Below are 15,196 nucleotides of genomic sequence, written 5' to 3' on the forward strand. Positions count from 1 at the left end.
CGATATTTGGTCACTTGAAGCTCTACGAGACTTCTACTTCTGATTACGATACGATTAAATTCTGCTCTCAATGATACCAAAAAAACTTAGAACCAGACTTCCAGAAGTTGCGCACAATAATGATTAACAATGGTTATGTTTGGTGTGAACACAGTTATAGTCTAGACTGCAGGGTATCTTTTTTATATATATATTTTGCAAATTAATTTTGTATAAACAAAATTAAGTCAAGAGCTTAGAAGAGTATGTTTACTTGTGTGAACTGTTTCTCTGCAGAAATGTCTCTAACCAATACGCAGCAAAGCGGTTCGTACTGTAGATTCCCCCAAATCTTTTTTCCATTCTGGTTGGGGATAATTTAATTGAGCCAACATTTGGATGCGTATCCACATCACTGCCTTACATCTGCAGTCTGTTTAGTTTCACTCCCACTGTTTATGTAGCCTGTGTTCGGGCCGTAATGTGGCAGGTTTCGGATGAAATAAATGGGAAAACACACATGGCGGTAACTAATCCTAGCGGCACCATCACATGCTCGCCACAAGCCACAGGGGCCTCTTCTCTGTCCCTGGTTCCCACCCACTCTGGCTCCAGAACCATTTCCAGCCCTGGTGTCCCATCACTGGATGTGGAGTAGCTTATTAGTCTCTGTGCTGATACAGCAAAGTGGTGATGGTTGTGTGATGGAGGAGGAGCTGGGTTTTTCTTTAGCTTAAGAGATGGTTTGACTGTTTAAAACAGAGTCAAAGACAAAGAGATCTTAACTTTGTGAGGACAGTTTTGGCTTGTTCCTCACAACTTTAAAGAACGTTATAGGAGGGTTAAGACTTGGTTTGTTAGGTTAACGGTGAGGATATGGAGCTAGGGAAAGCATTATGTCCATGAGTGTCCTCCTTAAGGGGCTGTCCACAGGACAATCTGGAAACACTACTATTTTCCATGTACACAATGTTTTTGCGACTTTTTCCCAATCTCTCTCTGTTCAGAGTTGTCGTCTTCCTCGTTTTGTGTGTTTTTCTCACTTTATGATAACTTTTCCCTTTCTTTTTTTCGTCGTCCTGACGCTCTTAATTCTGTTTCTGTTTCGGTCGGGGTCCCCGCGGATCCTGATCCCTGTCTCAGCTCGGACGTCACGATACGTCACGATAGTAGATATTCTAACTTTTGCACTGGACCAAAAAGTCATGTTTTATGTTGAAATAAACATTTGGGCAAAGTTGTACCTAACTAATGTGTTTTGTGCAGCTTTGTTGTTTTTGTTTACTGTAAAATTGGTCTTAAAAAGTCTTACATTTAACTTAGGACAAAGGAACCCTTGTCTGTGATTGTATACATTGAAATATTTACTTATTCAAATAAAGCTTTATTTATTTATTTATTTATTTAAAAAATTAATAAGTTTGTACACAGAGAACATGCCGGCAGGAATGCACCACAGTGCCAGCGCCACACGCAGGCCTGGCATATGTACTACAGCGTTTAGAGACGTTTTTGTGCAGATGAAGACATTTTCTTCAGTTTCCATGTGGATAGCACCTAAGAACATGTGATTGTGTCTGTACTTAGTTAGGTTAAGGTTAATCTTAGTTAACTAGTTATGGTTAAGATTTGGGAAGAATAAATGGACGTCTTTGCAGTGTCCTGAGAAGAAACTGCACAAACCTGCGTGTGTGTGTGTGTGTGTCCTGGTATTACGAACGTTGTGGAGACTTTAATCTACACAGTCACATTATGGAGACGTATCCACCCTATGGGGATAAAAAGTAAGTCCCTATATAATAAATCATTATATTTCAAGGTGACAGTGTGTTTTAAGGTGAGTGTAAGGTGAGGGGGAAGGTAAGGTACGAGTCGGTCTCCTGGAAATAAGTCACTGTAATGTCATGGAGGTGTGACTGTGTGTGTGTGTGTGTGTAGCAGATGGTAGATCGGCTGAGGGGTAAAGCTATTATTTTTCACAGGATGGTATTTTATCAGCGGTAATACGCACAAAGCACTGGGTCCCCCGATTATTTATTGTTTCTCCACACTCGCCTCATTTTTCTAAAGTTGTTTGCTGAGCTTTCCATCGGCACCTCACACCATCTCCCTCCACTTTCACTCCCAACGTCTTTCGTCCATTTTTATTTAAGTTATTTGAGTGGAAAAGTTTCTTGATGTTGACACTCAAAAGAAACTCAAAGATTCAAGACTGAATTTTAGATTTGCCATCATTTTGTGGCAGAGTACGTTGAGTAAGAAGAGAACAGATGGCTCTGTGATTGTCTTGTATAAAGTACCTGAAAGTATGTTCCCAAAAAATTACTTTGGTAGAAGTTAAAGTCGCTTTTTTATTATATTTTTTGAGTAAAAGTCTGACATTTGCTGTACTTACGTATCAAGAGTCATTTTCTGAGGTTTTGGAAGTAAAAGGCGAGTTGTCTTTCAACTGGAAGGCTGTGGGTTCAATTCCTGGCTCTGCTAGTCTATATGTGTCCTTGAGCAAAGACTCTTAACCCCATGTTGAAGTGTGTGAATGGGTGAAAACTGTAGTGTAAAGCAGCTCATTAAGAATAGAAAAGCTATATATAAATGCAGACCATAATACCAACTCTTCTTCTTCTGATTTTATTTGGTTGTAAAGAGTCACAAAGGTAGTGTAGTGGAGGAAAAGTAAAAGTTGCTATAACAAAGTGAAAGTACAGATACGTGATACACCACAACATCTTTGAACTACTAACTGACTTGTTTTGTGGGCCACACGGTGGAGTAGTGGCTAGCACTGTTGCCTTACAACAAAAAGGCCCGGATTTGCAACCCCGGTTTCGACGAAAGGCCTCTCGTGTTGAGTATTCTCTTTCGTTCTCCAGTTTCCTCCCACAGTTGAAAAACATGTCGAGGCTAATTGGACTCTCTAAATTGACCACCGGTGTCAATTGTGTGAATGGTTGTCCATCTTGGTGATGGACTGGCAGTCTGTCCAGGGTGTGATTGGGATTGGCTCCAGCTACCCCATGACCCTCATGTGGAGGGCGGTAGACAATGAATGAGTGACTTGTTTTGTACTTGAAGGGCTCTTGAATTTACTCGTTACAGTCATTTAAAGTCTATCTTCTCACTCTTTTCCCCCACCACAGGTATTATCCACCAGATGAAGGGCGACTATGAGACTGCACTGAAGCTCCACAAAACCCACCTGGCCATTGTTCAGGAGCTGAACGACTACGCCGCTCAGGGCCGCGCCTATGGCAACATGGGTAACGCCTACAACGCCCTGGGAGCCTTCGACCAGGCCGTCCGCTACCACCGCCAGGAGCTGCAGATCTCCATGGAAGTCAACGACCGGGCCTCGCAGGCGTCAACGCATGGCAACCTGGCCGTGGCGTACCAAGCGCTGGGCGCCCACGACCGCGCTCTGCAGCACTACCAGAACCACCTCAACATAGCCCGCGAGCTCAGAGACGTCCAGAGCGAGGCGCGGGCGCTGGGCAACCTCGGCAACTTCCACTGCTCGCGAGGAGAGTTCCCTCAGGCCGTGCCCTACTACGAGCAGTACCTCCGGCTGTCCCCGGACCTCCAGGACATGGAGAGCGAGGGGAAAGTGTGCCACAATCTGGGCTACGCCCACTACTGTCTGGGCAACTATCAGGATGCGGTCAAATACTACGAGCAGGACCTAGCTCTACGAGCAGGACCTAGCTCTGGCCAAGGACCTCCATGACAAACTGAGTCAGGCTAAGGCGTACTGTAACCTTGGCCTGGCCTTCAAGGCCCTGGGAGACTTTACCAAGGCGGAGGAGTGTCAGAAATATCTACTGTCACTGGCCCAGTCTCTCAACAACGCACAGGCTCGCTTCAGAGCTCTGGGAAACCTGGGAGACATATTTGTCTGTAAGAAAGATGTGGCCGGAGCCATTCAGTTTTATGAGCAGCAACTGGCCTTAGCTCACCAGGTATGACCAACGATACATCACATCTATATTAAAATGTCATGTGGAATGTGTTTTTATGACCCCGTTCAGACGTGGTATTAACATCCCTCCTCTTGAAGCCAACCAGGAAATAAGAATATATTAATTAACCACTAGGGGGTGACTCTGCTAGTTAAAAAAATTAACTTCTGAAGTCTATGGGAAAATAAGCTTCTCCTTCTTCTTCTTCTTCCCACTTGATTTATAATGTCAGTAAACATTTTCCTGTGGAATTAATGGACTCAATCACGTGGTTTAACTCCTTCAATAGAACGCATTGTCAATTTTGTAAATTATTTTTTCCCTTTTAGAGGAAAGTGCAGCAAGCGTCACATCTGGTAATTAAAATACGTCTTTTGTGACCAAACGAGATCAGATCCTGCTTCAGCCTGTCCTGTATTCAAATACAGACTCGGGCTCAACAATTTGGCGAAATGTTTAATAACAATTTGTGAGATACAGTATTTTTAAATTCATCTTAAATTCAATATTTAAAACCTAATCCCGTATTTCCAAAAGAGACACCACCAAAGTATGAGGCACTTTTTGCAAAGATGAACTTTTTTTAATCGTTATAGAATAATGGAACAATCAAAAACAGAAGTCTAATTAAATAAAGTTATAAAACCAATTTTTATGCAAGTAGGGTCAATTACTTCTGGCTCAGTTTGCAGCCTTTGTTGATTTGATAATTTCATGATTTCAAAAACTACTACTACTTGCACCGCTGTAACATGAAATAAATAATACATTTTAACCAGTAGGGTTAATATCGTCGTGGTGGCTTCAAATAAATCAATGATGGGTATTAACACCAGATCTCAACAGGCTCTATGCTAACGGTCTATTTACACCGCTGTATTTTAAGGTTTTAACTGAGAGAGATCAATATTTCCTCAGCTGGTTCTTGGTATACAAAAAGGTTTGGAGAACCACTGTTATTTATATATATATATATATATGTACTGCATGTCATGTAGAATTCTTTAATATTTCAGGTTAAGGAGCGCAGGATGGAGGCCTGTGCCTATGCCGCGCTGGGGGCCACCTACAGACTGGTGCAGAAGTATGACAAAGCTCTAGGCTACCACACCCAGGAGCTGGAGGTTTACCAGGAGCTGGGCGACATGTCGGGAGAGTGCAAAGCCCACGGCCACCTGGCAGCCGTCTACATGGCCCTGGGGAAGTACGCCATGGCCTTCAAGAGCTACGAGGAGCAGCTGGAGCTCGGGCGGAGGCTTAAGGACCCCGTGGTGGAGGCTCAGGTGTACGGGAACATGGGCATCACTAAAATGAATGTAGGGGTGATGGAGGAAGCCATCGGCTACCTGGAGCAGCAGCTGGCCACTTTACAGCAGCTGAGTGGCAACGAGGCGGTCATGGACAGGGGCCGGGCCTACGGGAACCTGGGAGACTGTTACGAGGCTCTGGGAGACTTTGAGGAAGCCATCAAGTACTACGACCAGTACCTTTCTGTGGCCCAGAGCCTGAACCGCATGCAGGACCAGGAGAAGGCCTACAGAGGCTTAGGCAATGGACACAGGTCAGTCTGATCTTTTTAAATCTATATTTTACGTTGTTTTCCTGGTATTATTTGTCAAGACATTGCTAATAATCTGAGTAATTCTACTTTTAGACACAGTTAATTTTGCAGGTATAGTAACAGTTGTGTCTGTAATCAGAGAAAATGAGCAGTGACCCTCGCTGAGCACCAGGGAAACTCAAGTAATAACTACACTGTGCTCAGACACTGAACCATAAACTGTGTCAGGGCCTTGGTTTGTTGTGTGTGTGACTCATTCTGCTGTGGCGCACAGTTTTCGAGGCAGAGCAGTTTCCTAAATCCTCTGTGGTGCATGAAACCAGAGCTGCTGAATCACTTTCTTCCTCAGAGTTCATGTTTCTCTCTTTACTGAGCTGCGCCTTCACGCACCCAAACTTGGCAGTGATTGATTTTTTTTTTTTGAATGAATGAATAACTTCTATTTTGGTTTTGAAAAAATAGTTTTTACACTTTTGCATTTCTCAGAATCAGTAACCAAAGAATAGGAATGGGCTGAATCTCAAGGCTCAACAATACCAGAAAAAAACTAAACTGAAATGTTGGAAAACAATAGTTTTACACGTTGATCTTGACTTGGTACCAACCAAATTTGGTCAGGAACATAAAAAGTTGCTTTTCCATTATACAGTTCTAGCTCTAATCTGCTCGACGCCTTTATTTTGCTTTTCCATCAGTGATAGAACCTGGTACTAATGGGTTGTTTTGAGTACCTGCTCAGACGAGGTTTCAAGTGACCTGAGCCGATGTGACGTCAACAGACTGCCGGCCACTGAGTGTCGTCACTGAAGAGTCATGAGCGCGACGTCCGACACAAGAATCAAAGCCAACGATGTCCAACTGTAGATCAGTTAAAAATACTTTAAAATCCTACTTATAGTTCCAAAATCTACTTGTAATTCCAAAATTCACTTAATTCAGAAATCTACGCAGAATCACGACCTGTTCAGTGGTATTTTAGTTCAGTGTCAAACGTAATGATTCTTTTTTTAAATCAACTGATTCTAATATTTCAGTTTCACCCAAAACGACTGCTTTAACAAGTTTGTCGCGTTTAAAAACCCCGTCACGGCAGCTATGTCGACCCCCGTCTATGTTGAGGAGGAACTATGAAAACAACATGAGAAGAGTAGAGTCAAGTAGAGCTAGAAGTGTATAATGGAAAAGCACCAATAGACCACCATAGATTAGAGACACCATGCTGGTTCAATGTTAGCCTGGTGTTCACTGCCTGGTCTTATCTGTATGCAAAGAGGCTTTGACACACAGATGTATGAAATATGGGGGGAGAAGCACATTTATTTCCAGGCAGCTTCTCTTTCTCCTGATAACCTCCGAAAGGAAACCGCGCCGCACAAAAATAAAACACTTGCTGAAATCCTCATTTCAGAGATGATTCCCCTCTCATTGTGCGTCATCGGCGCGGGCGCCGCAGTGTGCGCTCGCACACCGACGTGTTAGCCGTGCATGAGTTCAGACGGGGAATAATAGACATCACACACACACACACACAGACCTCTCTCGTTTTCCTGACGGCACGCATCAACACAAGGCTGATTAAGCTGAGGGCTTTTATTCTTTTAATGCCCCATTTGAAGCGGCATCTGTCAGTTTGTGGAGGCAAATACGTGGAGGCAAATAAAACGCTGCGATGGGATGAATGCCGCTCTGTCGACACATTAAAAAAGAGAACGGAGGCGGAGATCCTTTGACAGACGACCATCTCGCTGTAGAGGATGGTTGAAAGTCACCATTGAAACTTCCAGTGAGTGACATTTAGCTGGGGTTTTCAGGGCAAATGTAATACACTGCTCATATGTCTGTTTGTATAAATGTATAATTACCGTGAAATAAATACTGTTGGGTTATCGTAGCCTTCGAATAAACCTTTAATCCGTATTTAAAGCAAAGGACCATATGGGCCACACAAGGCCCCTCATGCCATTTCATGCCAGTTAAATTTCTGTTATTGTATGTTCTATTTTTATTTAGAATTTAAAATGTGTATGTGTAAAAGTCCCCTATTTGATGCTGTATCTGCAGTCTAACCATTGAAGTGTCACTTATTCTTTCACACTGGACCGTTAAAATTAAATATCACGACCCGTTTTGCATATTCTAGCTTTCCAAACACAACAATGGGCAGAAAATCTATATATATATTATTTAAACCTAAATAACGTGGAGCTTTTCGGTTATACTGTAAATACTGTAAATAATAATCCCTTGTTGTGTAGAAAAGATGTTTATCCGTATAAACGGACACTATTTTCCCCCCCATATATGAGATGAACGGATTCATTTTAAATGTTGTACACTTCAAAGATATTATCAGTATTGGTTCATGTTGACATTAAAGGAGCAGTGACAGATTTCCTTGTCGGTTGTCTTGTTGGGTTTTTGTCATCTCGCACGTCTCGCTCTTTATCTGCGTCCCTCAGATGCTCATCTCTCCCCCCCTCCCCCGTCTTCCCTCCACAGAGCCATGGGACACCTGCAGCAGTCGCTGGTGTGTTTCGAGAAGCGTCTCGTCGTCGCCCACGAGCTCGGCGAGTGCGGCGGCAAAGCCCAGGCCTACGGTGAACTGGGCGCTCTCCACAGCCAGCTGGGCAACTACGAGCAGGCCATCTCCTGCCTGGAGCGTCAGCTCGCCATCGCCCGCGACACCCAGGACCGCCTACTGGAGGGCGACGCCAGCTGCGGTTTGGGCGTCGTCTATCAGTCAATGGGAGAGTACGAGACGGCGCTGAGGTGCCACCAGAGTGACCTGGAGATTGCGGAAGAGACGGGGAGCCCCGCGCGGCAGGCGCGCGCCTACGGCAACCTGGGTCTCACGTACGAGTCGCTGGGGAACTACGAGCGAGCGGTGGTTTTCCAGGAGCAGCATCTAAGTGTGGCAGCACAGACTAATGACTTGGCTGCCAAGACACTGGCCTATGGCAGCCTGGGGAGAACACACCACGCACTGCAGAACTACTCGCAGGCTGTCATGTACCTGCAGGAAGGTGAGTGAGTCTGTGGGAGCGAGCAGCAGAGAGGATTTGCCTTTGTTGCCTGAGCTGATAGGCCGAGAGTCTGTGAATTCATGAATATGAAATTCAGAGCCAGGGTTTGTTACTAAGCCTTTGCCACATTTTTATTAGGCTGTATGCACGTGTGTGTGTGTGTGTGCACCGGGGGATTTTGTGTGCACATAATGCGCCTGTGTTGTCGCCTGTTGTGTAAAGCTATACCAGCATTTATGAGTGTACGTCTGTGCAAACCTTTAAGGACACTCTCCGAGGCATTTTCTCCTGTTTACTTCGATGCTAGCCCGTCTTCACACCTCCTATATGGATTTTTCTCAGCTTTTTTTTTTATTGTCTCAGTGAGTCATCATAAGATCTTTTCACACACACACACACACACACTGTGGCTCACAGACTCTCACCGTTCATTTCACGCAGATTATTGTGAAGTTAAAACTAGGGACTTGGTCCTTCATCGGCACAGATGTTTGTTACAGAGCCTGTAGCTTATTACGATATCATTACAGCCACCTAACCGCATTTTGTGAGTATGGATTTTCTACCAGTGCTTGTTGAGAGCTAGTGGAACCTCAGGAGTCACATATCCAAGGTTCCAAGCATCAAGTGGTATGAAGGCCCTGTAGAGCTGACGTCACACAACCGATGTAACGCCCCTCCCGGTGAAAAACGACGCTCTATAACCTCTCTCAACATTTATACTCATTAACACCTAAAGCAGGACTACCAGAGAGATGGTGGAGGTGAATCACTGCCATGAAACGTGCTCAGGAGAGGACGGATACACATGCAACAGATATAAAATGGTTAACACTTGGTAAATCACGCACTCAGACTAGATTTACCAAGAGCTAGTCTGCACAGCAATGTGAACGCAGCAGTTATTTACCGTTAATGCTAACATTATGCTAACAGGACACTTACCCTTCCAGTGACGACTACAACAAAGCTATCTTTAGCCGGTAGATTCCTGATATCATCCATTTGTTTCACTGCATGCTCTTGTAAAGATTCAGTGACTCTCTGGAGTAAAGATGAAGTCAGGAAGTTTAAATCTCTGGAATAGTGTCGTCCACACCTGTTTACAAACTTGTAAAAAAGATCAGATATATTCAGTCTGTCAAGTTCTGGGATATATAATGGTCAATTTCCATGGATTTAAAGTGCCAGTGAACTCTTGACAGGTTCAATCCAGCACTGATCCCATTAATTTTTTCCCTCATCTTAGGCTGCCAACATGGCGGTACATCATGTGACACACAGAGCCTTATTGTTGTTGCTCTGATTATTTTTCTTCTACTTCTTCCGATAAGGAATCTACCTCGCACAAATTAAAGGTTGACATAATTCTGTACCACAGTAGGCAGGAGATGTGTCGCACCATGCGTATTTAGTTGGGAATGCTGAGTCAGCATTTCCAATTGTAGTAGTCCGGTAATTTATTTATTTATTTCACATTTGAGTATTTGGAGTGTATTATTACACTAGTATTAGAGATATATATTTGATAAATGAATCAGCTCGTCATTGTGTGCATGTGTTACTTCAATAATTATCAGTAAAAGTCTTTTTTAGTTTATTGAGTGACCCCAAAGAAAGTTATTCTGTGACCCATGTTTGAGTCTGAACCCAGTCTCCTGGAAAGACTGATTCACGCTACATGTGTCTGTGAACAACACAAGCAGTAACCACGGTAACAGCCGCCTGTCAGGTCAACACAGCGTATATCAAGTGCATTTGACTCGGTTCAGTTCAGTTGAGACAGAAAAACACGACCCGAGCCGCGCTTTAACCGAGAGAAGCTCCTTTAATCTGTCAACTGAGCTTCAACCTTCCAGAACGATAAATCAGAAATTCAGTGATCGGGAAATGATTGTGGTAGAAATTACCTCAGCGTCTCCTCCGCCTGTTCTTACTGCCGCCATCTCCTCCACAGGTTTTCTCATGTGCAGTCACACATGCACCTAGATCACACATGCTTTGAAGAGATGGAGAATTTTCACGGCTCAACAGAATTTATTGCAAGAGGATAAATAATTAGTACCTTTTTACGCTTTTCCTTCCATGTTTTAATGAAGAACTCCTTAACCCTCGACTGTACCACGACTGCAGATCAGGGCTGTTTGAAAGAATATTACGTGACGCGGTTTTCCTTCAGAGATATTTGAACAGCCGCGTAATGCAGAATACTTCCACACACTGTTTTTCTGATTTTTTTTTGATAGATAGATAGATAGAATAAAAGAAAGAAAGCTAGCTAGCACATTATCTATCGAGAAAGCTACTTAGCTGACACATCATCTAGCTAGCTATCCAGCTACGATAGATAGATAGATAGATAGATAGACAGACAGACAGACAGACAGACAGATAGATAGAATGAAAAGAAAGAAAGCTAGCTAGCACATTATCCATTTAACTAGTGAGAAAGCTACCTAGCTGACACATCATCTAGCTAGCTATCCAGATAGATAGATAGATAGATTGATAGATACATAGATAGATAGATAGATAGATAGATAGATAGATAGATAGATAGATAGATAGAATAAAAGAAAGAAAGCTAGCTAACACATTATCTATCGAGAAAGCTACTTAGCTGACACATCATCTAGCTAGCGATCCAGCTACGATAGATCAATAGATAGATAGATAGAATAAAAGAAAGAAAGCTAGCTTACACATTATCTATTATCTATCGAGAAAGCTACTTAGCTGACACATCATCCAGCTAGCTATCCAGCTACGATAGATAGATAGACAGACAGACAGACAGACAGACAGATAGATAGATAGAATGAAAAGAAAGAAAGCTAGCTAGCACATTATCCATTTAACTAGCGAGAAAGCTACCTAGCTGACACATCATCTAGCTAGCTATCCAGATAGATAGATAGATAGATAGATAGATAGATAGATAGATAGATAGATAGATAGATAGATAGATTTCTAATACACAATACTCTCCATGAGTATTTTGTTTATGCACGGTCAATTTCAATTTCTGTGTACGTATCAACACTGTGTGTTTGGATATAACGGTACACTCACTACAGTCAACCACACGACACCACCAGGTCCGTACATCTTCCCTGATTATGTCAGTGACAGCGCAGGAAGTGATTAGCGGAAACCCTCCGTAGATGTGAGCTAAAGTGTCCGCGCCCGCCGGCGTGATGAACCTCACACTCTGGAACACCCACCGTGTCACGACCCCGAACCCCGTTTGAGTCCGAGAGAACTGCAGCTTGTGTGAAACGACAGTCGTATATTTCACCCGGCAGGGAGTGAATGCAAACCAACGGAAGAACCATCTCCGCCGCCTCTGCTGCGCGGGCTTTATTAGCATTAACCCGGGCCTGAAGTGACCCATGCGGCGCCTGCAGACCTGCTCGTTGGGCTTTAATGGGAACAAAGGCGACAGGCCATTCAGTCTCCGCCCCGTCCTCCTGTTGTCCCTGCACTGTCCTTGTATTGTTCCACGGCCTGGCTGTGGAAAAAGAACAGTGCCTCCACGAGCGCTGACAGCCAATTATTTCTGACCAACCTACCCAGACCGAAAAAGTTGACAAGGTTTTTTTTCCCCTCCAGTTTTTCTTCTTTTTCTTTTTTTCTTTTTCATTTCTTCATGCTGTACTTGTTTTTTTGTTTTGGTTTCCTGAGAAAGATTAATTGGAAGAAAGGCAGCACCAAACGAGCACGGATAGTGTCGACTATTTGACCTCCAGCTCAATGTGTGTGCTTTCATGTGTGTGTGTGTGTGTGTGCAAACAGGAGACATACGGTGATAGCAATTACCGCGTGACGGGACGACATCATTCCTGTCACTCTTTTGTTTCGTTTGTATGTCCCGTCTACTTATCGTCCTGTAGTTCTACATTAAATTACATCCTCTCAATCTTCAAAAAAAAGAGGCGTTTCACAGCAGAACGCACCTTTTTCCCCCAGTGATTAACACAAAAGTGTCATTAAATCAATGTCGTCACTGCAGCGACTAATGAAGGCAATACAGTTTCTTCATGCTTCGTTTATAGAACAACAGCTAATGGAATTACAATATGAATGCAAATGTCGCCGATAGACACCTTTAGACAGACAGACAGACAGACAGACAGGTAGATATGGGCTAGCTGCTTAGCTAGATAGCTGGCAACAGATAGATAGATAGATAGATAGATAGATAGATAGATAGATAGATAGACAGAAAGATTTTATATATATATACTGTATATGGATTTAAACTCAACGCAACCACCATCATTTACACTATTTTCACAATAAAGCAGACATTTTCTACAGAATATTCAGATTATTTTCACAATAAAGCAGACATTTTCTACAGAATATTCAGATTATTTTCACAATAAAGCAGACATTTTCTACAGAATATTCAGATTATTTTCACAATAAAGCAGACATTTTCTACAGAATATTCAGATTATTTTCACAATAAAGCAGACATTTTCTACAGAATATTCAGATTATTTTCACAATAAAGCAGACATTTTCTACAGAATATTCAGATTATGGTGTGTCCTCGTAAAGAAAGGAGCAAAACAAAGCAACAGAAATGTCCATGATGTTGTTTTGTGGGGGTTTTTTTTATCTACCCCTCAAAGATTGTTTACTGTGTCCCTCCCCTCACTTTATGTGTCCTTTTCCCTGTGTGGTCATGGACAGAGGACACTGAATCTAGTGTAGATGTAAAGCTGTGTGTCTAAATCTCGGCCCCAGCTGTCAAGCGGCCTTTAAAGTGTTCTCTAGTCGCCATTCGGGGCGCAGCCGGCCTCGGCCACATCCTCGTGTCAGCCCGCCGCTACGTGACTGTGCCTGCGGGACGCGCCAACGGCACGCCGCGGTGACAGTGACGGACGCGGAATGATGCCGAGGAGAAGAGAGGGAAGACAGTCTCGGCGGGGGGTGGATGATCGACGGAGGGTGGGCGGGCAGTAGAGGAGAGACAGAATTTGACATTAGTCGTAACTCACATGTATTATTTCACTGTCAACGGGAGAATAAAGAAAACATAGAGTCGGTTGACGCTCAGGCTTGATCGTGAAGAACTATCACAGAGCAGCTCAGAGGAAGACATTTTATGTGTGTGTGTGTGTGTGTGTGTGTGCAGATGAAAGACTCAGAGCTGGAGATAAGTGTGGGGTGAGGATGTCAGAAAATGAAAAGGATAATTTAGATCTGTTTCCTCTCTCTTCTTTCCTGCTCCAGTGCCTAATGAGCCCCGAGCAGTGCCGGGGTTCCTCAGTGAGCACTGCCACCACAGTCGAGATGAAACAGGTAGAGACAGAGGCACAGAGATGAGAAAATAAATACAGGAGGTGGAGAGAGGGAGAGAAGAGCAGAGTCTATGCAGGGCAGAGGGAGGGAGGGAGGGAGGGAGTGGAAAGATAAGGACAGAGGGGAGACTGTTTCAGGCTTCAAAGGCTGCCGGCGAGCGTGGCCACGGAGGAGCCACGAAGTCTACTGCTGCGTGGTTGGTGCCGAGTCTTGTGGAATCGGGTCACGCTCTCTGTTCTTGGCTTATCTGGTCCAGCCACAGACAGTTTTCCAGGAATGCCGAGAAAAGCGGACTAATGCGAGGTTGGCTTGGCCCGTTTTTCTCCGCTCTGTGTCCAAAAGCATGTTTAGACCCCGTCGACCGCAGCAGTGAGCGGGAGAGAGCAGAACCTGTAAATAACTGTTCACGTGAGAATTCAGTAACGCAACTGCGCTGTTGAGATCATTCGACTGCGCTTACAATACGACAACGCGATTATGTGATGGTGCATCATTTAAGACATCAACCAGAAAATGTGACCCCATTCACAATAGGGACATGATTTTATCATGTATCGCAATACAAATAACCCACAATAAGTTAGTCATGGTGGAGTTCCTTCATCAGGATCATCGTGATTAGGGAAAATCAAGAAAATGTTGTCTCGCTTGCCGACATTCAGTCTTACTTTGGTGGTTTATCCCCCGTGTTATCCCCATTTAATGAAGGACGGTCAAGGATCAAGGATCTTTATTCTCTCATTCAACATGGAAGGAACATTTAAGGAACGAAATATGTTCTCTGATACTTAGAAGTGAAAATAATGAGTAAAAGGCAACCTAACAACAATAAATAAGTAAATTAAACCAACAGAGCAATATTAAATGGTAGTACAGAGAGCTAGAGAAGACCCCGCACTACTATCCTTTGCTAAAGGAGACGTGAAAGGAAGCAGTGAAGCTCATTTTCTTAGTATTTAGAGCAGTGGTTCCCAAAGACTGGGTCAAGACACAAAGATGGGCCATGGGGGAGTTGGTTTGGGGTCCCTAAACAGATTTGAACCTTTAGTTAAGTGTTAAGTGTGTTTGTTTTCAATAACATGCATAAAATTAAGCTTTTATTAAGTTAACAAACGTCTCTTGTTTGTTGGTCCCCATGTAGAAAGTTTGAGAAACACTGCTGTGATACTACCATGACTCTGTTACTAAGCAAACGTGACTTTTTGGACGCATCCCTAGATAAACACACGCTAACGTGATGGCAGAACGGAAGAAAGTAAGTAGTAAAGAAAACAACAAGTCATTGACGATGATTGAATGTAGGAAAAAAGGGGGCTGTAACGCAACGTTAACAGATCCCAAAACACCACCACCAGTCAACCACAGTC

At 43.5% G+C, this 15,196-nt stretch overlaps 1 protein-coding gene across 1 annotated transcript in view; it reads left to right on the plus strand.

Moving 5' to 3' along the window:
• Positions 1–15,196, plus strand: part of LOC131463853 (tetratricopeptide repeat protein 28-like) — a 236,221-nt gene that overhangs the window by 191,938 nt on the left and 29,087 nt on the right. Inside the window, 4 exon segments of the mRNA XM_058635908.1 lie at positions 3,117–3,643; positions 3,645–3,932; positions 4,949–5,493; positions 7,993–8,516. Of these exon segments, the coding sequence (XP_058491891.1) occupies positions 3,117–3,643; positions 3,645–3,932; positions 4,949–5,493; positions 7,993–8,516 (1,884 nt within the window).

This window comes from Solea solea, chromosome 8 (genome assembly GCF_958295425.1).
Source record: "Solea solea chromosome 8, fSolSol10.1, whole genome shotgun sequence".
In the NCBI taxonomy this organism is placed as follows: domain Eukaryota; kingdom Metazoa; phylum Chordata; class Actinopteri; order Pleuronectiformes; family Soleidae; genus Solea; species Solea solea.